The following is a 26,600-nucleotide window of genomic DNA, read 5'->3' on the forward strand; positions in this document are numbered from 1 at the left end:
TTGAAAATAACCGAATATTTCGATTAAGGTCAAGATATAATATTTGTAAATCTGACTCTGAAAGAGTCAGTGCCTCACCAGTAGAGATGTCCCGATCCGATCACGTGATCGGGGATCGGAGCCGATCACGTGATTTTTAAAAGATCGGAATCGGGAGAAAAAGATCGGGCAACGGGAATCCTTAAAAAAATTATTTTATTTAATGTTACAAAACAAAAATGACCATGTTCACGTCTTAAAGTCACCCTGAGGCCTTAGTTTTGGTTTAAAATCACTCAACATCATGTATGTGTTGCTTCTCTTGGGCTTGTTTTCAGACCTGGTTGCTTATTTCTCTCAAATCTGGCAACAGAGTGGGAGCAGTATCTAATAGTAGCAGTAAGCTAACGAGAGGCTACGTTCAGCTGGTGACTCGGGAGTCGGGACAGAGAAAATGTCAGGAGTTTGGAAGTATTATAAAATTGAAAGCGAAGGCAGTGTAACAGCCAGATTTAATGTTAGCAAGAAGGAGGTTCCGCGTGGTGGAAAGAACAGAGCTAAGTTCAACACGACCAATCTGATACGATTGTTTGTTTTTTCATTTTTTTCCCCCCGTTTTTTTTTCAAATTGAATTTATTGAAATCTCCCATATCAACGTAAGAGCTTTTGCCTCTTCGGGGGGTGCTAACACTTAACCATAAACGTTATCGTTTACTTTCTCCGTCTTTATATGTAGATATTACTTTTCTCCGTTAATCTCCGTCACGTTGTTTCCAAAGCAACAACAACTTCCTGTCAACAGCGCTACCTCTCCTTCAAAATAAAAGCATGTCCACAAATAGGAAGCCAAGCCAAATTACACTTAAGACATATACAACTGCAACGAAAGTAACAAACACAATGCGATATCCTTTTCAATTTCAAAGAACACAAATTGGGTTACATTAACAAATAACTATAAAACAACAATACTGTAGAATAACAAAAATAAGTGGTTTGCTGCTGATTACTATTGAATTGTGTTACTCCAGTAAGATGGAAATATAATACTTTGTTTATTCATGTTATGTTAAGCTGCTGTTGTTCATTGCATTATTACTAGACTAGTTAGTCTTAAGGCTAGAATTCTGCACTAAGCCACATTTTTATTTTATTTTATTATTTGTGACTGAATGTGACCTTGTAAAGCTAGTCAAGCTACCTCTTTCCAGTAGAGTTATTTTTGTTTTGTTACTGCACTATCTGCACTCAATTTGTTTACATGGTTATTTTGTGGTGGACCACTGATAAGCTTTATTTTATTTTTGATCCAATGCTGCACAACTGAACTGATCCAATGCTGCTGTGAGAAAAAGAAGCTATATCCATGTTGGATAGAATGGATAGTTAATAATTAATTTAATAATAATAATTCCTTACATTTATTATAGCGCTTTTTCAATGACTCAAAGCGCTTTACATATACACATATATCATACATGCAATGGTCAGATACTGTGGACAATACCCACAGGAGCAAGTTCAGGTGAAGTGTCTTGCCCAAGGACACACCGGCTTTACAGACGCAGCAGCGGCGGGTTTCACCCCTTGATCTGATGATCATTTTACAGCGCACTGCGCCACACCGTCCATCTTCACGCCTCGAGGCGCTTTTACAAGTACACATTGGTATTATACGTACTGTGGACAATACCCACAGGAGCAAATCCGGGTGAAGTGTCTTGCCCAAGGACACAACGGCCTGACGCAGTGGCGGCAGGAGCGGGTTTCGAACTGGAGTTCCCCAGCACTCCCCTTTGATCGGATGCACAGACCACTGCGCCACCCATCCCAGTCCCTAGTTGGGTACTGTCATTTAAATAAAAAAATAACCTTAAGGGACAACTTGAATGCTTTTTTCCTTTTTTTTCTCTTAATGCATTGCATAAAGATGGGATTGGGAAAAATCGGTATCGGCAGATTGTCAAAATCAAATGATCGGAATCGGATCGGGAGCAAAAAAAGGTGATCGGGACATCCCTACTCACCAGCCATGAACCTCACCGCACGTCACTGGTAATTTTGGAGAAACCAGCTTGAGTGCGCTAGAATTTGAAAATACACAGCTGGAAAAAATCTGCCACTTCCTTACAGAGCCCCTCCTCCAACACACACAAACGCGCACATGACCAATGAGGGCACGAGATAAGTTTATGCACAGATGGAAGGCTGACAGGCAGGTAGGTCATCCAGTTATTTTAGCCGGGCCGGCTCAGATGATTGGTCGTGCTTTTTACAGTATTACGGCTTCCACAGATGATATATTTGTATGGATTTTTGGTCAAAGCACTTCAGATTTGCATTGCTATCGGGATGTTAAGAGCATTCCATGGAATATAACAAGTATATCTCGAGCCGGTTTCTCAAACTTACCTACCCCACCTTTAACTTACGAGGCGAGATATCTCACCTTTATGAGTGGCCCAGCCCTTCGTATATTTTTCTGTATATGGCCCTCTGTGAAAAAAGTTTGGACACCCCTGCTTTAAACTCTTTGGTAACACGCTAAAGTCTTTGGTAACACTTAAGACTATTTATTATTGCTGGGTAACGATTAAACATTTGAATCATGATTAATCAAAGGATTTTCTGCGATTAATTGTATTGTTATGCACACAATTAAATAATGAATTCAAAATTAGTTTTTTGCGCACTTTTATTTTAAACAAATAAGGTTATTTTAACAGTAGTAGGCCTATTCCCTTTACAGAGTAGCATTTAAAATATTCCTTGTTAATCTCAACAGGCAGGTAGCCTTGGGTGTATTATAGAATGATCACACCGGTGTGATCATTAGAAGTAGATGGGCGTGACTTCGCCACTCTATAAGTAATTAACACAATTATTTGAAACTAAAGTGGTGGTAAACTTGTCCACCCTCAATTGCTGGTATACAAAATACCAGTAGTGCAGCTGTACCTCAAAAATGAATTGAGCAAGTCACTAGTTTCTTGGTCATCCGTTGTCTCTTCAAAGGGTTCACGAAATATGACTACTACTCTTACTGTTTAACATTATGGGTTACTTAATGTCACTTCATGTTAAGGCTGATGAAAATGACAAGGCTGTAATGCTAACTAACGTGCTTGCTACTAGCTAGGTAGCTAACTTGATCCAGCCATTCCTCGTCCTTTCATCAGACGGGAAGCGAAATAACGACCAAGACCCATTGCTGGTATGATAACAACCTGGTACTAAGCACACAGGCATCTTGTTAAAGTTATCTTATCTTAGTTATCTCTTATTTGGTGTAGGAAAACAATTGTGACATCAGTTATGACATGACTTACGCGACTCTGGGATTTGTAATATTTCTTGTTGCGTATTTTTCATAGTCTTATATTTCAACAGTTTTACGAAAAACTGTGACTTTTTTGACATGAAAATGATTTTTTAAGATTGACAAACATCATATGTGTAATTCGTGGCACAATTCAAACGGGATCGAAAGATAAGTCTTCTCTCTCCATTGACTTCAATACATATTTTTTCCGAAATAAGGTCCCATGGACCGGAAGTAGATAGGCGTGACTTCGCCACTCTATAAGTAATTAACACAATTATTTGAAACTAAAGTGGTAGTAAACTTGTCCACCCTCAATTGCTGGTATACAAAATACCAGTAGTGCAGCTGTACCTCAAAAATGAATTGAGCAAGTCACTAGTTTCTTGGTCATCCGTTGTCACCCTTTCAAATTTGGGTTTCCTTGAACTTTGTGCAGACCCCCACCATAGATCCACTGGCCCTTCATCATCGAAGTCTTGGAATTGCCAGACAAAGACATTTCTAATGTTAAATAAATGAAAACCATTCACAGTTAAGAATGAGATATTAATTATTAATGCTGTAAATTATTTATTAATATGTCTAACTATATTTCAAATGTGTTACCTAGAAGTGATTATATTTGTCTGCCAATATTTTCCTATGGTAAAGTTTATCACTTTTATTTTGGTAGTAATAAGATCGGGACTCTTATTTTGAAGGAACTTTTACCGGAAGTGAATGGACAACGGAGCAGAATGTACATATATATTTCGCCTCCCAAGACTTTACACATTTCCTCTTTGCTTTTCGTTCAGGTTCATCTTGCGCTTTATCAGTTGAATCACTTTGAACATTCATTTGAGATGTTGACGGGTTGGCTGAACTTTTTACCCCACAGTCAAACAACTTAAAGTGGACCTATCATGCTATATTTGAATAATATAGTGTAGGACCATACCTATATAAGGCATATTTATACTTTTTATTTTTCAAAATACCAAACAGATCATGCATTTTAGCCATTCCTCATTTCGCTCAATTTAACACAGTCTTTGCATGGGCTGATTCTGTGAGAACAGCACCATCTCCAGGCCTGGCATATGTACTACAGCGTCTCCAGCGCTTTCGAACGGCAATATCCGTGGCTGTCTCCTCCTAATTGGTGGAGTTGGCCCAATAGCCGTAGCGCCACTTCTGTGACGTCAGAGAAGTGTTCAAATCTGGATCAGTCTGTATCAGATCCGTTGCAGCCCCTTTTTAAGAGATTTTGGTATGGAGGAAAATAGAGAGGGTTGTGTTTTCTGACACTTGGTGAGTTCCCTGGAACACCGGGGACACATATTCATGTATAAAAGACGTACAAAAGTGCATTTTGCATAATAGGTCACCTTTAATTTGCTTCGCCATTTCTTGTAAAACAAACACACGGCACACCGTGCACGCGAGTAAACATGCATCGCTTTCTGGCTCCGTAATCACACCAATGCACGTGCAACTTAAGTATCAGGTTCCGACTGGTCACAACAATAATTAAATATCACTCTATACAACAAATAATTAACATTTATCTATTTTGCGGTGCACATTTTGCTGTTTGCTGTCCTTATTTCTTTATGTTAAAAACTGGAAGGCCAAGAAGTGGTTGACATTTTTTCTGAATGGTTGCCACTGGCAACCGTTACTGTCAAGCCCTGCATATAATGGCACTGTTCTAGGAGTTAACACTTAAGATAAGATAGAGCTTTATTGTCTCCCTTAGGAGAAATTTGTCTTGGGCATCGAGATAATACACATAAAACATTCAGGTCAATCAATCATAGATACAGAACAGAGATCACATATCTCATGGCAAAGAAACAAACAAGAAACATACAAGTGTGTCTTACAAGTAAGAACGAACATGTCAAGCTATTTGCTGTATCAGAAACAATGCACTGCATGTTTTGGGAGTAATATGGTATGTGTTTACATTAGCAAGCATGCTAACACTCAGAGCTAACGCTGTAGGCTACTGGAGATGTGTAACGTAATGTCCTTGCGGTAAACCCTGCGAGAGAGAAAGGTTTGAGCTCCTTCTGTTTCAGAAATAATGCTTGAAGTGGTTTGGAACATAATATGGCATTTAATCACGGCAGCGTTTAGCTGAGTTTCTCCCGGTAGAAAACTCTCTTAGCAGGGGAGAGCTGCATGAAAGGGGCGTGGCTAGCAGCAGATGTTCCATTTAAAGCTACGGTCACAGAATCAGCCTTTTTGGAACAGGGCTGGAATAGAGGGGTATGATGGGCTACAATGGGTGATCTGTTTGGTATTTTAAGCAAAAAAACGTCAGTCATGTTTTGTATAGGCATGGCCCTACTATAAATATTTTGTATAACCATTTTATAGGCGTAGTGTAGCTGTTAACGATCCCAAATACAATTCCTTGTTTACATTGCAGCTAGTGCTAAACCAGTGGAATGGGGCTGGGCTACGTAAGGTGAATTGAGCTAACAAAAATACACAATAGGTGGGACTAAGAAAGATAATATTAAAGTATAAAAACAAAGGCAATACTAGGGCTGAAAAATGTCTCCCGTTTTAATGGTGATTAGATTTTTAAATGCTAACACTTTTTTTGTTATGACTGTTTCCTGTTTCCTGTTTCCTGCAGACGGCCAGCAGCTGGTGGTGGTTAAAGAAGAGGTTCTCCCTAACCAGCAGGAGTGGAGCACCAGTCTGGACCAGGAAGACCCAGAGCCCCCCCCCACACATTAAGCAGGAACAGGAGGGACTCAGGATCAGTCAGGAGGGAGAGCAGCTTCAGGAGCTGGAGGAGGCTGATATCTCCAAGTCCACTTTCACTCCTGACCCTGTGAAGAGTGAAGATGATAAAGAGAAACCTCAGTCCTCACAGCCTCATCAAAGACAAACTAAACACATGGAAACAGAAGCTGATGGAGATGACTGTCGAGGACCAGAACCAGCTAGGAACTCAGATACAGAGAGCAGTTTACAACCAAAGATTGAGGACGACCCTGAAGACTCTTCTGAACCTGACACTGAAGACAGTGCTGATTGGAAGGAGACCAGAGAACCTGCATCAGGCTCAAACTCACTGAAAAATAGACATGAATCTGTCAGTGATCCACGACGTATTGCTGAAAAGAAACCATTCTGCTGCTCAGTCTGTAAGAAAGCTTTTTCACAGAGTGGACATTTAAAGAGACACATGAGAATCCACACTGGAGAGAAACCCTTTAGCTGTTCAGTCTGTAAGAAACATTTTTCCCACAGTGGAAGTTTAAAGAAACACATGAGAGTCCACACAGGAGAGAAACCATACAGCTGCTCAGACTGTAAGGATGTTTTTTCAGAGAGTGGAAGTTTAAAGAAACACATGACAGTCCACACAGGAGAGAAACCCTTTAGCTGCTCAGTCTGTAAGAAATCTTTTTCACGGAGTGGAAGTTTAAAGCAACACATGAGAGTCCACACAGGAGAGGAAATATACAGCTGCAATGTTTGTGACAAAAGCTTTAAATGGCTTAATTGTTTAAATAGACACAAGTGTGTTGGTCGTCAGTCCTCAAAGCTTAATGAAATTCAAACTGAGGATAACAGAGAAGCAGAGCCTCCAATCAGCAGCTCAGCTGAACACATGGAGACAGAAGCTGATGGAGATGACTGTCGAGGACCAGAACCAGCCAGGAACTCAGATCCAGAGAGCAGTTTACAACCAAAGACTGAGGACGACCCTGAAGACTCTTCTGAACCTGACACTGAAGACAGTGCTGATTGGAAGGAGACCAGAGAACCTGCATCAGGCTCAAACTCACTGAAAAATAGACATGAATCCGTCAGTGATCCACGACGTAGTGCTGAAAAGAAACCATGCTGCTGCTCAGTCTGTAAGAAAGCTTTTTCAAAGAATGGACATTTAAAGAGACACATGAGAATCCACACAGGAGATAAACCACACAGGTGCTCAGTCTGTAAGAAAGCTTTTTCACGGAGTGGACATTTAAAACAACACATGAGAGTCCACACAGCAGAGAAACCCTTTAGCTGCTCAGTCTGTAAGAACGTTTTTTCAGAGAGTGGAAGTTTAAAGAAACACATGAGAGTCCACACAGCAGAGAAACCCTTTAGCTGCTCAGTCTGTAAGAACGTTTTTTCAGAGAGTGGAATTTTAAAGCAACACATGAGAGTCCACACAGGAGAGGAAATATACAGCTGCAATGTTTGTGACAAAATATTTAAATGGCTTAATTGTTTAAATAGACACGAGTGTGTTGGTCGTCAGTCCTCAAAGCTTAATGAAATTCAAACTGAGGATAATAGTAAGGCAGAGCCTCCAATCAGCAGCTCAGCTGAACACACAGAAGCTGATGGAGAGGACAGTGAATATGTCTTATGACAGTTCACACATGAGAAAAATCTGCCTGACTGGATCAACATTATTGCACAACATTAACATAAGACTTAAACTAACTCCATCTTTATTAGCATAAGTGGACAATATGTTTTTGTCATTCTGATTTATACGTTAACCACTGACTGTTGATGAACCATTTCATTGTGGATTGAGGGCTCGAAGTTTCCATATACAGATATAGGATGATTTGATGTATTGTTCTTTATTTCTAAATGTTTTTTTATCATTGCTATCCTGTTAACGATCCCTCTTTTACATAAATATACCTATTATCTGATTGTTTTTGGTTCTGTAAGGGAGCACATTTTCCTATTTTGTATCCTGATGACCTAATGCCGTTTCATATAATACGTTAAAATAGAATATCTTTATTGTCATCACACATCAGTGTAACGAAATTAATTTGGCTTCTCTCACTGCAGTACATAAATAAGAACACATCCATAAAAGCAGTGATAAAGCAGAGATAGTAGCAATAATCAGGGTCATCACTTAAATGCACTTTACCAGAATGTTAAAACACATTTTTAAAGATTATTTAATAAAGAAAAGCTATAATTTGATACTTAATAAATATACAAATAAATAACATGATATTTTTGGCTGCAGTCTTTGATGGGAGGTAGTGTGTTTGTATGTGTGCATGTTCAAAGTTATAGTGAGTTTTGTGGTTGGACAGGGATGGGAGTGATGGAGGCCACAGCTCTGGGAAAGAAGCTGTTCTTCAATCTGTTGGTGCTTGATTGTATTGACCTGAACAGACGGTTCGAACCGCTGCCGTCCGGCCGAACAGTGAGCGGCCAGGGTGTTTGATGTCTCATATGATACTGCTGGCTTTCTTCTGCAGTCGACTTTTGTAGATGTTGTCAAGGTTGGGCAGCTCAGTCCCAACGATGCGCTGAGCAGCCTTCACCACCCGTTGCAGGTCCCACTCTGCGGCTGCGCAGCTGGTGTACCTCACAGTTATTCAGCGGGTCAGGGTGCTTTCAATAGTCGACCAATAGAAGTTTACCAGCAGTTTTTGTGGAAGTCTGGCCTGTCTCAGTTTCCTCAGGAAAAACAGTCTCTGCTGTGCCTTTTTCACCAGGTTTGAGGTCCAAGTTAAATGATTGGAGATGTTTACTCCAAGGAACCGTAGGTCCTCCACGCTCTCCACTGCTTCTCTGTGGAGGGGGAGATGGACTTTAAAAATCTAGTTAAAGGCTAAACCCTTTTTTGAAAGCATCTACAGTCTGTGTTGTCCTCAGCTGGTTCGGGAGGGCATTCCACAGTCTCGGAGCAGCGGAGCAGAAGGCTCGGTCTCCCATGGTCTTCAGTTTTGTCCTTAGTGGGACTTCCTTTTTTGTCCTCCTGAAATCAACAATGAGCTCCTTAGTTTTGGTTTTAGTTACTCCCTAAGCCTGATTTCACCCACCTGCGACCGATTCGCTAATAATCACAAAAGTTCATTTCTTTGACCCCTTGACTCGACAACTTTCTTGTTTAATAATCGTTACATCTCCTCAGGACCAAGTTCCCGTGTCCTGCCTTTCACCTGCTGATCATTTAAGGTGGACTGACCTTTACAATGGACCAGCTAGTCTTAGCGTCTTAATGCAAACGTTTTGTAAAGTGATGCTAGACCAAAAACGTGCTGTTGGGTTGTGTGCTCTCTGCAGGACGGTGTCTGTACTCAAAGATTGTTTATGAAATGTGAGTTTAACTCTGTTTGTGTTGTCCAAATGACGCCAACAGAGCAATACGTCTTCTTTCCAGCAGGTGGCATACATGTTGCATCATCCAGTTCAACTGTCATCCACATATTAATGATTCAAAACAGCAATGTGTAAGATATGGCTAGTAATTTACTATTTCAACAGAATGTGAAGAGGTTACAGTCTTGAGGCCATGTTCAATATGTTCATGTTTTGTTTGATTAAATCTACTGAAATGGGCATTCAATAACTAAATTATTCTTAATTACTGTCATTACATCATGGGTTTGCATTGCAATATTAGAATACATCAAATCCAGCTTTATTTCTTCTAAGTTGCGGGTGTTCATTCTTTAGAAGTCCGCTGTGTTTCATCCAAGCTTCCACTTTGTGCTCCGATGATGCTGAAAGTATCTGTTGTATGCTTTACCTGCTCCAGTAACAAAAGTGTAATTCACTGGACAGAGACAAGAGATAGTGGATGGATCCAGAGGAGAACCAGAAGATAGTCCGTATAGAGCCTTCAGGTTCTGAAAATGATCAGGGATAGAGCTAGAAAAAAATCCAGAAACCTGAATAGAGCTAGAAGATAGCCAGTACAAAGCCACGAAAGACCCAGTAGAAAGACAGGAAGGAGCCAAAAGAGCTCTTCTCTTAAGATATTAAAACTTCCTATCTCAACATGCTGCCAATTATTGAGATTGTTTCACAGCTTTATCTTTAAATATTTAGACCTGTTTCTTTACATATAGATTACATAGGATGAACAGCACGATCCACTCTGCTGGATTCTGCCCAAATCGGCTCAAAATGCATGCAAACCTCTCGCTTTATCCATACTCCTGCAGGTGTATTGTTCTGGATTCATAGTGAGGTTAGATGTTCTGCACTGTTATTGTTATGTATTTAATATAAAAAAATACCCATAAAAAAAGTCAGAAAAGAGAAAGAGACTCACTTTTGTTATTTTGCCTTTTATACCACACTGCAAGTCTGACATTTATTAATGAGACGACTGGAAGATACCCTGCAGATTTAAACAACACAATATAGCATTCATAATCATTTATAAACTAACATAATGGATATATGTCAAAGGAACAGTTCACCCAAAACAATGAGTTGCAGACAGAAGTGAGGCTTGAATTGCAATCACGAGAGCCCAAGAAATAAAAGTGCAAATGAATTTCTACGGACCCAAAAACAGCAAAATATGTTTCAAAAAGCTCAATTTTTACTTGTAAAAATAAACCTTTGGACTACAGGTAGCCTGGACAGGTGAGTAACATTAAGCATATATATATTTTCAGGTAAATTTGAATTCTGAGAAAGAAAAAAATCTAATTATGAAAAACATATATAATCGTGAAAAAGTGAAATTTTGAGAAGAAAGCCAAAATCTGCTAAAGAGTTTGAATTCTGAGAAAAAAGTTAAAATATGAGAAAATAATCTAATGAAAATTATGAAAAAGAGTCAAATTCTGTGAAAAAGTTAGAACTAGAACATTTTGAAATTGTTCTAATTCTGAAAAAAAAGCTGAAAAATGTTTGAATATTCCAGCCCATCTCTTATTTTTATTTTATTATACAAAGCAGCTAAATGAAGTTATAACAGCAACAGAATGAATAAACAATTGGCAAATAATAATGATAGATAATATTTAAATGCATAACATAAGAGTGATACCAGGATTATAATAGATGGCAAGCTCTCAAAAGAAATGAAAAATATACAATTTGCCTACACTGCCTTATGGGCCTTTTTCTCATTTACATAATACATTTGTCGTCATAATATTGAGATGGATCAGATTTGTTTTGGTGACTCAACCGACTCTTTAAAGCCTCTTACACACCAAACTGACACCAAAGAACACGTCCCGACGGAACGTCGCCTCACCTCTCCTGCGTCTTGGCCAAAGAGTCGCACTGGAACACACCGCAAAGACTTCAGCCGACGGCCAAGTAGCACGTACGAACTGCGCATGCGTGAGTGGCAATAACTCTCCTTACCAGCAGGCGGCGGTAGTGTGTATTCCTCATTCAAAAGAGGCAACAACCGGAAGACAGACTGCGTGATACACCGAGAGAAGAAGAACAGACTGCGTGATATAAACAAACAACAAATAGCGTGTGCATTCCATTTTCACTCTACAGCGAGAAGCTCATGGGGCTTTCCCGAACCTGAGTCGAGAGCTGGAGTTCAATGAAATCTCAGATTTGCCTTCTTTTTTCGGTCCCTCACTTCCGTTTAGCTTCTTTCTTCTCATGCATTGATTCGCTTGATTGAATCAATCGGAGTGATTTCTTGGCCGACGGCCTACTGATTCGACATGTCGAATCGGCGGCGGTAGGTGTCGGCACGGCCGAAAATACACGACGGTGCAGTACACACGAATCTGAGTAGGGCGACACGACTTTCATCGACGGCCCAACATCTATCGACGCTGATAATCGGCTCGGTGTGTAACAGCCTTTAGACCCCATTTACACGGGAGCGCAAACGGACCGAATTTGTTATCAAAAAAGTCGTACATATGCCGGGCCTGTAAGTGGCGCTGTACTTCTGCCACAAATTACACCAAAAGCAGCGAAGAAGACCAACGAGCATGGTTGCCCTTCTGTTTATGCCCCGCGGTGGATTTAGCAACATGTAGTTCATGTAGTTCTCCATGTCCACTTGTTGCTGATGGTTGTGGTAGAGGAGCTGTAGATTTTGCACTAACATCTGTAGCATGGTCAGCAGCAGCAGAGGTGGGGAGAGGCGGGGCTTAATCATTATCAGAAAATGATCGTATAGGGCGTACAAACTGAGCCAATTGCCCCCCCAGAGAGTTCCGTTTGCAGATCTATCCACCTTGGGACCCGTTATCGTTTGCGGGGTCCGTTTCCGCGGTTCCGTTACGGCCTCGTGTGAACACCGCCTTAGGAGCATTTGAGTCTCAATGATTTCTAAATGTTTAATATATATACAATCTAATAATAATGAAGCCTCTGTGCTCTTAATGTTTCCAGGTATGCCTTCAGCGGGAACAATAAGCCCACCATGGTGCCGATCCCAAATGCCAGTTGAGTTCGGCACGGCCAATCAGATGAGCAGGAACGACATCAGCAGACTGAACACGCTGTACAAATGTCGAAAGGTAAGAAAACACACGCTGGGCTCCCTTCATTCATCTGCTTTCAGGTCAAAGGAAAGTGTGTCTTTAACGTGTTTCTTCTGTTCCAACAGGGGGTGCAGAAACCCTGAGGACATGGGGCCATTTTAAAACATCAAACCAGCTCTTTATAGCACAGACTGAGAAAGTGTGTTGATAATAAATCTTCAAACATGTTCGATGAAGTGTATTTTGTAGTTTGTGCACTTGTTAACACTTTTTTACTTTAGAAAATGTTCCTTAATTTAAATTCTACGACCTCAGTTTGACGAAAGGTGTGAAGAAGAGGTGAAAGGAGAAGCTGCAGAATCTCTTACGTATGAACTCAAACTCGTATTGCTTTTTAGTGTCTGTGTTTCAAACCATTAGCATTAAAACCAACTTAACTTACCAAAAGTACATATTGATGCATAAAGGTATATTTCATGTTATTGGATTATTGGTCCGTGCAGATGTTCTTTACTTAAATTACGCAGGTGGTAAAACTGGAGCTTATTTAGTTTTAAAAAACAAACCCATTAAAAATCATCAACAATAATTTGTTGATCTTGTATTCAAGTAACTGAAGCTGACAAAATAATCGTTTTCGAGTCAAAAGTATGTATCATTTTCGAACTGAGGGCACTTGTCCCAATAGCCTGTTTTAAATTGAAGTTGTCTGAAGTCCTTACCACCAGCTGCTCTTGCAGTAATAAGTAGTGTACCTTTCTTACTGTGCACAATGTAGTGACTGCTTTTTCGTCTTTTGGTTTCTTAGTTGTGTTCTCTGTATTTTATATGTTTGTGTTGTGTGTAAGAATGTGTTGCTGCCTTCTTGGCCAGGTCAGCATTGTAAATGAGATTGTATCTCAATGCTTTTTATCTGGTTAAATAAAAATAAAAATATTTATAATCTAATATGCTAACAGTTCCTTTGCTAAGAAATATTGTTTAATATAAATTAAATTACTAACTTTAAAAAAGAGTATAATTTCCCCTGTGGCACGCTCCACTCTCTCTCATGGGAAACAGCACCTGGCATCAAAGTGAGACTGTCTTATCAAGAGAGGAGTTTGTTTACCTACCTACCTACCTACCCACACACACACACACACACCATATTGAGTGTTTGTGGCTTCGGCATCATTTATTCTATCTCTTAGTCTTGTTGACTAGAACTCAAAGAGGACATTAACTCTCCAATCGAGGAAATAAAAGGTATTTCTTTATTAAAACCTCAATAATGTGAAGCTGATTTTCCACATCTTTCTCGCTGACACTGTTAGCGGATATCAGGCTGCATAATCCAAAGAAAAAAGAAGGTGTTTGAATGTTTAATGTTGATATTGATTAAATTATTCAATAATTTGAAATGAAGCGTTCACTCTGCAGGTCGTTGCTTAAAGACGCTCTGCTTTTAATGAATTAACAACGATGGAGAGAATGAACAAAAGGGTATTTTCTCCATGCAACTACAGTATACTTTATTTAAAAGACAAATTAATACAAAAAAACATATTCAAGGTAAATCAATAAAGTACCTGAGAATCTATCTTCAGTACAAAACTTGACTACATGTAGTGTATACGTCTGTCCACTAGGGGGCGAGACACCCTCAAAGTTCACATGGAAACACCTGGTAGTAACACACCTTTACAGAACTGCTTTAATGACACAGGTATTTACGCATCACCACTCAAACTAAATGTGCTTTCCTCAGAATGTAAATGGAAGATCCTTTGCAACAGCATTTACTTTAATGAGAAGTTTCAAATGTACACCTCAATCCAGAAAATGCCAATAAAAAAGAACTGATATCATACATTTAGAGTCACATACTATTTCAAACACAGCTTGCACAGTCATCCTCAGTGTCATCTACACAGTGACCATCTTTAAAGATTGTTATGTTGAATGAATGTCATCTAGCCAGTTATCCATATTTCAAGGCAAGGCAAGTGTATTTATATAGCACCTTTCAACACAAGGCAATTCAAAGTGCTTTACAAAAATGAAAGACATTACTTTTAGTAAACGTTGCATGTGTTGTCAAGATGGTAAAGATGATTCTTCATTTGCATGTGTTTTGGCAGGTTTGTGTTTTTATATTTGCATCGTCTTGAAACTGCAGCGTGTTTATAATAAGTGCGTTGTCCCCTGTCAGCCTCCATACTTATACATGTCAGTTTTGGTTTAAACAAAAAGTGGTCATATGAATGAGTTACTATTTGTTTTAACTTGATTATTATTTTGTACTGCAAAATGTAAATTCACGATACAAGGCCTTTTTGATTTTTTTATCAAAATAGTGGTTTGTTCATATATCATCAATAGCCAGATGTATAGAGTGATTATTGATGATTGCGTAAAGGATTATAACATCTGTTTCAGAAAACGTGTACTGTTAAAAATAATGACATTGCATTTCAAATGATAAGCTCCATCTTATAAACAGGGCATTAATAAAATAGACTTTACAAGCATATTTCATGCAATTTTGATATTTAAAAAACCCTTTATTTATCTCCCAGTCAGACGGGACGTTTGCAGTCAGTTAGTCTCACCTGTACAGGCAGTGCTGGAGTGTGTTCAAGGTGAAGAATGAGATCATAATCATTAGAAGCAGTCCAACCAGTCAGACCGCTCACACTGACACAGGCTGCAGCCATCAGACACTTAGATTAGCTTAATTTAGCATGTATACTAGGAAAAGGGGAAAATAGTGAGTGACAAAATATACATTTAAGTGTACTTAATATATCTCTGTATGAAAACTGAAATTTAAAAGCAATTTGGCAACTTGTTTCGGTCCCAGTCAAGAAATAGCCCGACCCATAATCCCCTGTTAAACGTCTTATTGATGTTTTTGCTCCTCTGATTTGGTATGGATTAAACAAACTGGATTCAGAGCTGCTGATTGGTGGATTTTGTTACCTTTGGACAGGCTGGCTTTGTCTTCCTCTGTTTCCAGTCTTTATGCTAAGCTAAGCTAACCAGGTGATGGCCTTATTTCTAACAAACATATACAGCAATCTTAATATCTATGATCAGCTGATCCAAGAGGGTTTTAAATAGTTTATAAAGCTTCAGAATAACCAAATCTATCAGACACATGTAGTTAAGTAGAAATGGAAATAGTTAAGTACATTTTTTTAAGCTACTTTCCCTAAATTGAGAACTAGTGAAAACTGTACTTCAGTTTGTACATTTAAAAAAAAGACAAAAATTAACATTCTTTGATCCTTTTTTTTTTAATCCATTGAGGCTTTGTTCAAACTTTACAAGCAGTGTGCAGAGAGGTGGATGCAATACAATTAACATAACACAACAGACAGCTGAGATGTAACTTTTTAATTTCCCTGGTTTGTTAAACCACTGCAGCCTAATGTTTAATGATCAGATATTGTTGATTTTCAAAGTAACTGTCAATACATTTTGTACCAATATACTGTAATTCAATAAATAATCCTGAACTTCCCCTTTAAAACCAGAGGGACCCATCATTTTCCCCTCAATTGAAAATTATAAAAAAAGATATGTATACACAGTATTTTACTAATGAACAAGGAGTGCAGTACTTCCACTATGTGTGCAAGTATGAAACACTTTTTGAAAACACATTTCTGAGACAATAAATACTTTTCTTGTCCCCCTGACATATAAAGAAGTGGGCAAAGTTTATTTCTCTGTAAATAGTTTTCTGATCATTTCAAGTCATGACGGCAAGTAGTGCAATCCGTAGAATAAACTAGATTACATTAGAACATACTCATCAGTATTTTATGTGTTTTTATGCGTCTCATGAAAAGTCCCATAAGTGTCCGGATTCTAAAAGATGTACAATGTACATGTACGGCGACCTTGAGAGCCTTGAAAGGTGCCTAAATAAAATAAATGAATTATTATTACTTCCCCAGTTGAACACATTTATTCCATTTAGTGAGAGTGACTCTTTCTGAAGAAAATCAAATGGTTGTTCTACTCAGTGTGATTGACAGGAGAGATGATCAGAGGGGCAGAGTTTTTACCACCATGATTAAGACCGGGACCAAAGTATGGGTAGAGTTTCTCTTTGAAGCAGCAGCCAGTGAAGGAGTAGATCAGAGCTGCAGCATCAACATCATAAAAGGAGACCAGACCCTCCTCATAATCCACAAACACCCCCACCTTCTCAGGCTGAGACTTCAGAGAGAGACGGACTGGAGGAACAGCAAAAGCTTGGTACTTATTTTCATTCCTCAACCATATCGTCCAGTAACCATCCTGAGGAGCCAGTGTGATGATTCCTTTCCTGTTGATCGACTCTCTGGCCACTCCTAAATCCCACTCAGTCTTCCCTTTAACCTGAACCTCATAGTAGAATCTTCCTGAAGAGAAACTCTGCTTTGCTAAGACACAAGCACACGTATCAAATCTCTCTGGATTGTCTGGGAGATTCTTCTTCACATCACCACAGTTGACTTGTTTTCCATCATCAGACAGGATGAGGTTGGGATGTGCTGTATCAGGATCAAGAGTCACCTCCACCTCAGACTGCTGGACCCTCTTGAGCTCCACCTCATGCAGCTTCTTCATCTGTTTCCTGAGCGTCTCCTCCAGCTGAGTCACAGCTCTCACCACAGTCCCCTCATATGAAGGTGGACGGACCCTGACTTCTGTCCAGTTCTTGGTGGGTGGAGCAGCGTTCAGGGACGTGAAGCTTTGGAGGAGGTGGAGCTGGTCTTCAGAGCGTGAGAGCTGCTCCACCTCAGAGCTTCTCTTCTTCAGCTCAGAGATTTCCTGTTCCAGCTCTTTGATGAAGCCTTCAGCCTGTTCCTCTGTCTCTCTCTGCTTCTCTTTGATGGTGTCGATGAGCTCGGCCTGGCTTCTCTCAACAGACTCCTTCAGAGCGGTGAAGACCTGAACACCATCTGTTATCTCTCTGTCTGCTCCTTCCTTACTGAGCTCCACTGAGCGGTTCATCTCCTGAATCTTCAGTTGTCTCTTCTGGATCATCTGCTGAATTTCAGCCTCTGTCTTCCCCAGCTCAGCCTTCTTTCCTTCATATCCTTCTTTCAGAGGAACAACATCATGTGTCTTGTGGTCTAAAAGAGTGCAGAGCATGCAGACACACACCTGGTCGGTCTTACAGAACAGCTCCAGCAGTTTATCGTGCTTCACACACATCCTGCTTTCCAGGTTCTCCTCAGGGTCGATCAGCTGATGTCTTTTCAGACGTGACGCTGTCAGATGAGGCTCCAGGTGAGTCTCACAGTAGGAGGCCAGACACACCAGGCAGGACTTCAGGGCCTTCAGTCTGGTTCCAGTGCAGACGTCACAGGGAACTTCTCCTGGTTTGACAACTTGTTGCTCTGAGCTGCTGCTGCTGGCTTTCTGTTGAGCTGACTGTCTGAACTGAGCAGCCATCTCAGAGATGAAAGTGTTGACCCGCAGCTCAGGCTTTATGTTGAAAACCTTTTTACAGTTGGGACACTGACTCGGGACATTTCTATCCCAGTGTTGAGAGATGCAGGCTTTACAGAAGTTGTGTCCACATGGTATGGCGACTGGATCAGTGAACACATCCAGACAGATGGAGCACAGAAACTGATCTTCAGTCAGCAGACAGCTGGCAGCAGACATGTCTCTCTGGGGACAAAACGTGTGAAAAAAACAAAAACTGTAATGTATATATGATTTAATCTCTTGTATCTGTTTGCTATAAGTCAAATAGATGGTGATACTGAACTCTGCTGATGTATCATGATTATGCGGAGGGTGAAAGATTGCTCAAATTTGCAGTTCACTGTTATTTTGAAATGTTACAAAAATCTCTCTGTTTGTTAATATTATAAATACATCTGGAAAATCATAGCAGCATTCGGTTTAAACTCTAAGAAACACAATGTGTAAGCTCTAATGCTGTTGGGGGATTTTGCCGTTGTTGAACAGAGGAGTGAAACCTCCTGCTGAGCATCACTGAAGTTAATGCTAGTAAAAAAACAGTAAACGTTATCAGCTTCAAAAGGCAGACAGCAGTTACTACAGAAACAGGTTCAAAGCTCAAGGCTACTAACCACAGTGTGTACAAATTATATAAGATCAAATATGTAATTGTCATGCCTTTTATAAGCAACACTTGTAACATAACACCAGATCCCTTGCTTTGGACAGTCCAGAACAAATCTACTATTTAGATTCTACTTTGTTTAATAGAGTCAATTATATAGATGTTTTCAAATACAGGAAATATGAAAATAAGTAAAGCTAATGCTAGCTTTGACTGTATGCTCTCTAACTTAATCAGAGTTTACATTGCAGTTGTTTTTTGGCTGTTGCTAATTTAAATATTGAGGTTTATATCTTAACTGACACATTTATATTGTATAATATTCTTTATATGGTCAAATGGATGTAATACAGTCAGATTCTGATTTGAATCCAACTTTGACTAAATGTTTAGTAAGTGATGTGTCTGTAGTGTACTCACCAGTGTTTGCAGAGTCCTGCTGTGTTGTTGAGAAAAAGCTGCTGGATTCAGTTGAGTGTTTCTTCAGAGAAACAGAGACGTGTCTCGGCTGCTGCTCTGCTGTCGCTGAGACAAACAACAGCTTTCATTTCCGGGAAATTGAAACTCTTCTCTTACAGTGTGGCCCCACCTCTCAGTGGCTGTTTGCCAAGAGGGAGTGGAGGAAGAACTGTTGAGGCTTGTTATTTAACTTTGTGACGATGCATTTTACAGCTGATCCAAGAGGCTTTTCAAATAGTGAATTGAGCATAAGTAGGAATATTCTCTCAATACATAAAGGACATCTCTTTACACACCTGGAGATTCATAGCTACATTTCACAAGGCTGTGTTATGGTCCCTGTTTAAGAGCAGCAACATCTCCTCCTCCCTGAACAGACGGTTTGAAAATGGGTCATGTAAGAAATATGAGGAGTAAAGGCTTGTGGAGTTATACACTAAACACACAACGTCTAAATCCTCTTATTTGATGCGATATTAATCAAAGAGGAAGGAACCTGGGAGGAAGACCAGCCCCCCGTCGAGACCGGCCAATAGGAGAGGACTATACAGTGGCGTTTTCTCCCGGAGGCCAAGGGAAGCCAGGCTTCCCCTGTTTTTTCGGATTGTAGTTATAATTTAAATAAATAAATACAAACACTTTGTTTTGTTTCGATAATTCTCCTTTGCTGTGTGTTGCTGCCGGCCCGTCTCTCCCCCATTCTCATTGAGTATTTTACAAAGAGTGAAACAAACAGCGCCCCTCTAGATGTTATGGTGAAACAGTAGATTGCACTCACTGTTGCGAGAGGAGGCCAGCCGAATCTAGCTTCCCTTGGTGAAAAAAAATGGAGGGATTGACCAATCAGATGAGGCCCACGTGATGCCCCTGCCAACCTGTGATTGGTCAGGGCCATGCCAAGGGAAGCTAGCCGCCTCTTGCTTCCCTTCAGAGGCGGCTGGCGGCTGGCGATTTGATTGGACACTGCCATCCAATCAAATCACATCAACATCAGTTTTAATACTGAAACTGTCATCACCGCCGTTAGAAATTATCAAGCAAATGAAGCATTATGGAGGGTGGAGATTTGGCGTACTTAATCAAACATAACTTTACTAAACTTCCGCTACAGCAGCAACTACAAATTAAATCAGATGACAGGCAAATGCCCGCACTCGAGCTGTGTGTACGCAGAGGAAAAAGGGAGAGAATCGGACGTTCAATGAGGACAATTATGTCCGCACGGAGTGGCTAACTGGAAGCGCTAAACTTCAGCGTCTAATTTGCTGGCCATGTCTTCTTTTTGACAAGGATTCGTGCTCCCTGAACAATCCTTGGGCAACTTCAGGATTCATCGACTTTGCCAACCTGTCACGGGCAATTGAGAGGCACGGTAAATCCAAAAATCACATAGATTGTGTGATTGTCTGCATACATTAATAAGTAAAATGCTTAAATTAATAAGGAGAGAGTTTCAGCTGGAGAGTGCGTGCGGACCTGTCGGTTAGATAACAGGCGTGTGCAAGTCCTGCATCTGTGTGATACCAATGTGTGTAAAATGATACCGGGCGCTGTAATCACTCATCTGGTTACGTTATTGACCACCCCCCGACCCAAAAAATGGGCTTCCCCTACATTTTTCCCCACGCCACGCTACTGGGACTATAGACTATAACATATGAAGGACAGGAAAAAACGCTCTCTCTCTACCCCGGCCACGCGATAAACAACAGCTGAGGAAGCAGCGGCACCCCACGCGAACCGGAGAGCTGCACCACTCTTGCACATTCCATTTGTATCACCGTATCATTTGTTTAATTAAATGCTGTTAACTTTTAAATAAGTTTCCTTGGACTCTTTTCAGCTAATCCTGCTCTCAGGTTTAAATCAACTTTAACAGTCTGTAGCCTACTTAAGTGCCATTTGTGGCTACTTTGTACTAATACCTTTAGTTACTTTACAGATCTGGATGAATAATAAAGTGTTAAATCAGACTTTAGTTCCACCTGGAGTAAATTCACAAGCTACCCTGCAGTATGCAAAGTCATTCAAACTAGCTGCACCTTTACCAGCTTTGAGAACACTTTGATGATCAATCATTATAAAACATATCATATATTATTCTGAAATGGACCAATCTGCACAATGACTACTTTTACTGTCGCTACTTCAACTATATTTTGATGATAATACTTTTCTACTTTTACTTGAGCAACATTTTGAATGCAGGATTTTTATTGAGTATTCCTACAATCTGGTACTTCTACTCAAGTACAGATCTGAGTACTTCTCCCACCTCTGAGGAAAAGTCTAAGAACCTGATTGTGACCCTTGACCTCCATTGAACCACAGCTGCTTTGTTTCTTGAGTGCTCCATCATCGAGCACGGCCTGACTTCCTTCCACGATGTTTCCTGCATTCGCTTCGTCAGACACACGAGCCAGAGAGACTTCCTGAACATCCAGTCAGACGGCGGGTAAACCTCGTATTTGTAAACCTACTTTGCAAAAAAACTGATTATGATTCTTAAAGATTCTTAAATTCTTAAATTTTGTTGTACTATTTTGAGGCATCCTTTTTTTGTATTTCCTGCTTTTTTACACATACTCTCTCCAGTACTCTCCAGAGTGTTAGCGATGCTTGATAATCAAAGACCATATTACGTCCAAAACTGTCACGCATTGTTTCTCATAGCAACGTTTCTGATAGGGCCGTGTGTGTAAAGCCCGCCCACATTTCCGATATTACGTCATATCGGAGACAAATCTGGATCAGCTCCGTTGTTCCCCCGTTTTTAGAGATTTGGGTACGGAGGAAAAGAGAGAGGGTTTTATTTGACTGACACTGCGTGAGTTCCCTAACACACCGGGGACACATATGTATGTATAAGACATGAAAAAGTTGATATAGCATGATAGGTGACCTTTAAATTGTGTGTTTTTTGCAGCTGAAGCGTCGGGGTTACTCCCAGACGGTGTCTCTGGACCGGCAGGGCTGCCTGTATCACAGCACGGTTCAACACGAGCTGCTGCATGTGCTCAAGTTCAACCACGAGCAGTGCCGCTCCGACAGAGACCAGCACATCTGCATCCTGCGGGAGAACATCCAGTCCGGTCTGTAACCTCTAAACCGTTCTCCTTATACGTCCATGCTCTAAACGTTCAGTAATAACAGGGATAACGTGCAGCGAGGCGGTCATTATGGAAATACAACAGCTCAGAAGCAGCTTATTAGACATACTAAATAAACCAACGACTCACCTCACAATATTGATTTAAAACATATCTGTCTTCTTCTGGTGATTTCTCTGAGGTCCAACGCTCCGTCTTTTGGTCTATTTTCTTTTACCCCTTGATCCTCCTTAGCAACAGTCATTATTTTGCTGAGCAGCGGTCTGTTATTGAGTATTAACAACTTCTGAAATTTCCAAATTGACCAATCTAAATCGAGTATCAACTAAACCATGTAATAAGGGATAATGTGTTCATTATATCAGACCTTTACTCTAGTCCTGTACTCCAATAAACTAATCTATAACTGTCCACATCTTTATCCTAAAGAAACCCCAAATATAATCACACAATATCCTTAAACATGTTATTTTTTGTGACTTTCCCATCATTTATGTCCCTGTCTTGGTTTAATTTGAACACTGATGAAAGGTAAATCATGCTTAAATTGACTTACTGTTAGTTGCATTCATAACGGATGATTGATCAACCCTCTCATGTTTTACACTCATCTAATACACAACTAACTTCACAGTGATCTCAGGTTGGGCGTACGCCTTCGACAAGATAAACACGCTGAACCTGAACACACAGTACGACTACAACTCCGTCATGCAGTACCATCAGCATTCATCACATTTCACAATTCAAAGGAATAGTTCAACCAAAACAATGAGTTGTAGTCAGAACTCAGGCTCAAATTGCAGTAAGGAGAGCCCGAAAAATAGAAGTGCAAATGTATGTATACGGACCCAAAAACAGCAAAATATGTTTCAAAAAGGTTGTTTTAAAAAAAAAAAAAAAAAACCTTTGCTAGGACTACAGGTAGCCTGCACAGGTGAGTAACATTAAGAATTTATATATTTTCTGGTAAGTTTGAATTCTGAGAAAAAAAATAATATGAAAAAAAAATCTAATTCTGAGAAAAAGTGAAAATTATGAAAAAAAGTCAAATTCTGTGAAAAAGTTAGAATTCCGAGAAAATTTGAAATTGTTCTAATTCTGAGAAAAAAAAGCAGAACAAATGTTGTAAATGAAGTTATAACAGCAACAGAATGAATAAACAATTGGCAAATAATAATGATAGATACTATTTAAATGCAATTGATAAGAGTGAAACCAGGATTAAAATAGGTCTCAAAGAAAATTGCAAAATATACAATTTACCTACCCTGCCTTATGGGCCTTTTTTTCATTTACATAATAAAAATTTCATAATATTGAGATAGATCAGATTTTTTTTTGATGACTGAACCGACTCGTTTAGGAGCATTTGAGTCTCAATGGTTTCTAAATGTTTAATATATATACAATCTAATAATAATGAAGCCTCTGTGCTCTTAATGTTTCCAGGTATGCCTTCAGTGGGAACAATATGCCCACCATGGTGCCGATCCCCAACGCCAACGTTGAGTTCGGCACGGCCAATCAGATGAGCAGGAACGACATCAGGTGAAAGGGGATGTGTAAAAGCTGCAGAATCTCTTACGTATAAACTCAAAAGAGGTTTCTCAATTCTTAAATGTCCCCTCCTCGACTCCTATCCTCGATACTTAGTCCCGCCCACAGGAGATGCGAGCGGAGGACTGAGGAGGGGAACCGAGGAGAGAGGAGGGGAAGCAGCAGGCGGTTAGAGAAATGAGAACTCCTCTCCTCTGAGCGGTCATTTTAAAGAGACGTCCATTAATGATGACAGGAGGCACAGCAGCCCTCTGTCTGATGGACAGATGTGTTCATGATGACTTATATACAGGGGTGCACATCACTTTTTTGCGCTGGTTCTCAAAGGAGCACCTGGAGATGGTGCTTGGTGCGCATCCTTAAAATGAAATAAACCGGACCTTTTGAGGGGTACTTCACTTTATGAGCGGGGGGGGGAGGGGCGCTAGTGAGCACGCTCATGAACTGTTCGCCCGTGCCTCGCAGCAGGGTTACTGTGCGGAGCGCATAAAGCTAGCAGACCCTTCACACGATAGCGAGGGGTAGAACGAGGGATCGCAGATGCCGTGGTCGCGGACGGATTAAAAAATGAAACCTAAATGGCTCGCTTGGGCCCGTGGCCGCCCAAGTAAAGTCTATGTGTGGGAAACCCCAACCCAGTCTCACAAAAAAACGTGTATTAACTACGTTGGTCCACAACGTAGGACGTAGTATTTCTACAAAAACGCCTCTGAAATTGTAGGATCCCTACGTTTTTTTTCACCATTCATTCCAATGGCTGGCGTCTATGTCACGTGATCTTCAAATTTCTCCCTGCAGAAAAAAAAACATGGCTGAACTTCGTTTTATTCTCGGTGTAAAATGCCTATTTTAAAGTTAGTTTGGCCATTAAAATGCGTTTTGATGTAATTTGATGCGAGAAATATGAGTTGTTATTTCAGATTATGTGTGCAGTGGATGCACATGATCTTTAGTTTGCTAGTTATTACGAAGATTACTTCAGGAAATTGTGTCTATACAACGTTTTCATTGTCACCAAGGTGGTTGCAAGGGATGCTGCTATCGATATTATTTCTGTTATGTTGTGTAACTGTTTAATGGTGTTATCTTTATTGCTACCCCCTTCCCCGTCAATGTATAGTGTTGGTCCACAGCGCAAACGTATTAGTTTAACAAAATCCGCATCTAAAATTGTGGCAGAGATACGTTATTATCCCCTGTGCAATTCTCCATTTACTCAACAATAACACATACATTTATTATCCTTGTGTTTATTTATTTGTTTGATTAATAAACACAAGTTGGAGTCCGTCAGGACCGTCAGGACCGAGGTTCGGAGCAGCTCATTTGCTTTACAGAATATTACACCCGGAAGTAAGTATTCTCTCTGCTTCGCTTGACAAACCCCGTGATAGTCCTCAAGCTCTGTGATTGGAGAGTGTGCCGGGCGTCGAATAGCACTTGAAATGGGATGGAACCACGGCAGACTGTCCAAAACTGGATTTGAACGGGTCCACCCCGTCCCCCCCTCCCCCACCCCGTCCCCAGAACGACACATGCTGGCTATTGTGTTTCGCAACATGTTCTATGGCACGTCTCTACTGGGAGTTGTAGTTTTAAAAGACGTTTTCGTATTTCCCATAATAAGAAGTGGCCAATATTAAACTGTGTACATCCCTGGAGGTTTAGGGGATAGGAAACACTCAAATGTAAAACATATAATTAATAAATGGGTGAAAATTGCTTGTGCCCATAATGGGCAGCATTAATATATATACCCACATGCCAGCTAAGGTCAGAAGAGCTTTATTTAACAGCTGGTCTTATGTTTGTGACCCCTCCTGTTGTTCATTGATAAGCCTGAAACATGCACTTGTCAAGGTTCAGAGGCACATTTTGCAAATATGGCAGTAGCCATCGATCATCTTAAGATAAGATATACTTTATTGATTCCAAGTTGGAAACATTTGCGTTACATCAGCATGTGTAACAGTTGTAAATATGCAGTGGTGTTTATTTGTAAATCATTTAGTATAATCACACAAATTCTGTGTTTTATATTTAACAATTCTGTGTTCTTTATTTATTGATTGTTCAATACCTGACTAGATGAAAAACTTTGGTCGCAATTCCTCAACAGACAACAAGACATCTATCAATATGCGTGTACCTCCACCATTAAACTGTCGTATTCTGCACATTTCTTATACTATCTACATACATCTTATATAAGAGTATAATACGTATGTATAATATCAGTTAAAATAAGTGCTTCAACATAGTTAACATTGCTAGAGGTATACACAAAGTTTTTCATTCATTGCATAACTACACCGTTTGTGTATGATATGTCAATAAACCTTAGAAAATCTTGAAATCTTGAAAGGGATGTGCAAAATAGTCATTATATACAGTCTTTAATTAACTATTAGTAGAGAATAACGAGTAATGAATATACTTGATAGGGATCCTATTAATATCTAATAATAAAAATAATGAAATTCAATAACATGCTTTAACCACTAGGTGTCCCTTTATATCAGCTGTGCACCTTTATGATACAGCCTATCTACCAATTGGATCAAATATAAAAGTCAGCCAAATTAGTGTTGATACTGCAAGGAGGGGAAGGGGGTAGCAAGGAGGGGAAGGGGGTAGCAATAAAGATTACACCATTAAACTGTTACACAACATAACAGAAATAATATCGATAGCAGCGTCCCTAGCAACCACCTTGGTAACAATGAAAACGTTGTATCGACACAATTTCCTGAAGTAATCTTCGTAATAACTAGCAAACTAAAGATCATGTACATCCACTGCACACATAATCTGAAATAACATCTCATATTTCTCGCATCAAATTACATCAAAACGCATTTTAATGGCCAAACTAACTTTAAAATAGGCA

The 26,600-nt window shown here is 40.0% G+C and overlaps 1 protein-coding gene, 1 long non-coding RNA gene and 1 pseudogene across 2 annotated transcripts; 2 read left to right on the top strand and 1 right to left on the bottom strand.

Moving 5' to 3' along the window:
* Positions 1 to 11,524: 11,524 nt before the first annotated feature.
* On the top strand, positions 11,525 to 12,729 carry LOC117541245. Its single transcript, XR_004568284.1, has 3 exons — positions 11,525 to 11,857; positions 12,411 to 12,538; positions 12,628 to 12,729. It is a non-coding gene; the product is annotated as an uncharacterized LOC117541245 (long non-coding RNA).
* A 3,143-nt stretch (positions 12,730 to 15,872) lies between these two features.
* On the bottom strand, positions 15,873 to 19,111 carry LOC117541243 (E3 ubiquitin-protein ligase TRIM21-like). The gene is made up of 2 exons (XM_034208418.1): positions 19,002 to 19,111; positions 15,873 to 18,160 (listed from the first exon to the last, which is right to left on the bottom strand). The coding sequence occupies exon 2, from the start codon at positions 18,152 to 18,154 to the stop codon at positions 16,511 to 16,513; it is 1,644 nt and encodes a 547-aa protein (XP_034064309.1). The 5' UTR covers positions 18,155 to 18,160; positions 19,002 to 19,111; the 3' UTR covers positions 15,873 to 16,510.
* LOC117541239 lies at positions 18,417 to 23,705 on the top strand (annotated as a pseudogene).
* Positions 23,706 to 26,600: the final 2,895 nt, after the last annotated feature.

The sequence above is a fragment of the Gymnodraco acuticeps genome, unplaced genomic scaffold (assembly GCF_902827175.1).
Source record: "Gymnodraco acuticeps unplaced genomic scaffold, fGymAcu1.1, whole genome shotgun sequence".
Classification (NCBI taxonomy): Eukaryota; Metazoa; Chordata; class Actinopteri; order Perciformes; family Bathydraconidae; genus Gymnodraco; species Gymnodraco acuticeps.

Coding starts and splice junctions, on each gene's coding strand:
- LOC117541243 (XM_034208418.1), bottom strand. CDS start 18,154: ATGTCTGCTGCCAGCTGTCTGCTGACTGAAGATCAGTTTCTGTGCTCC.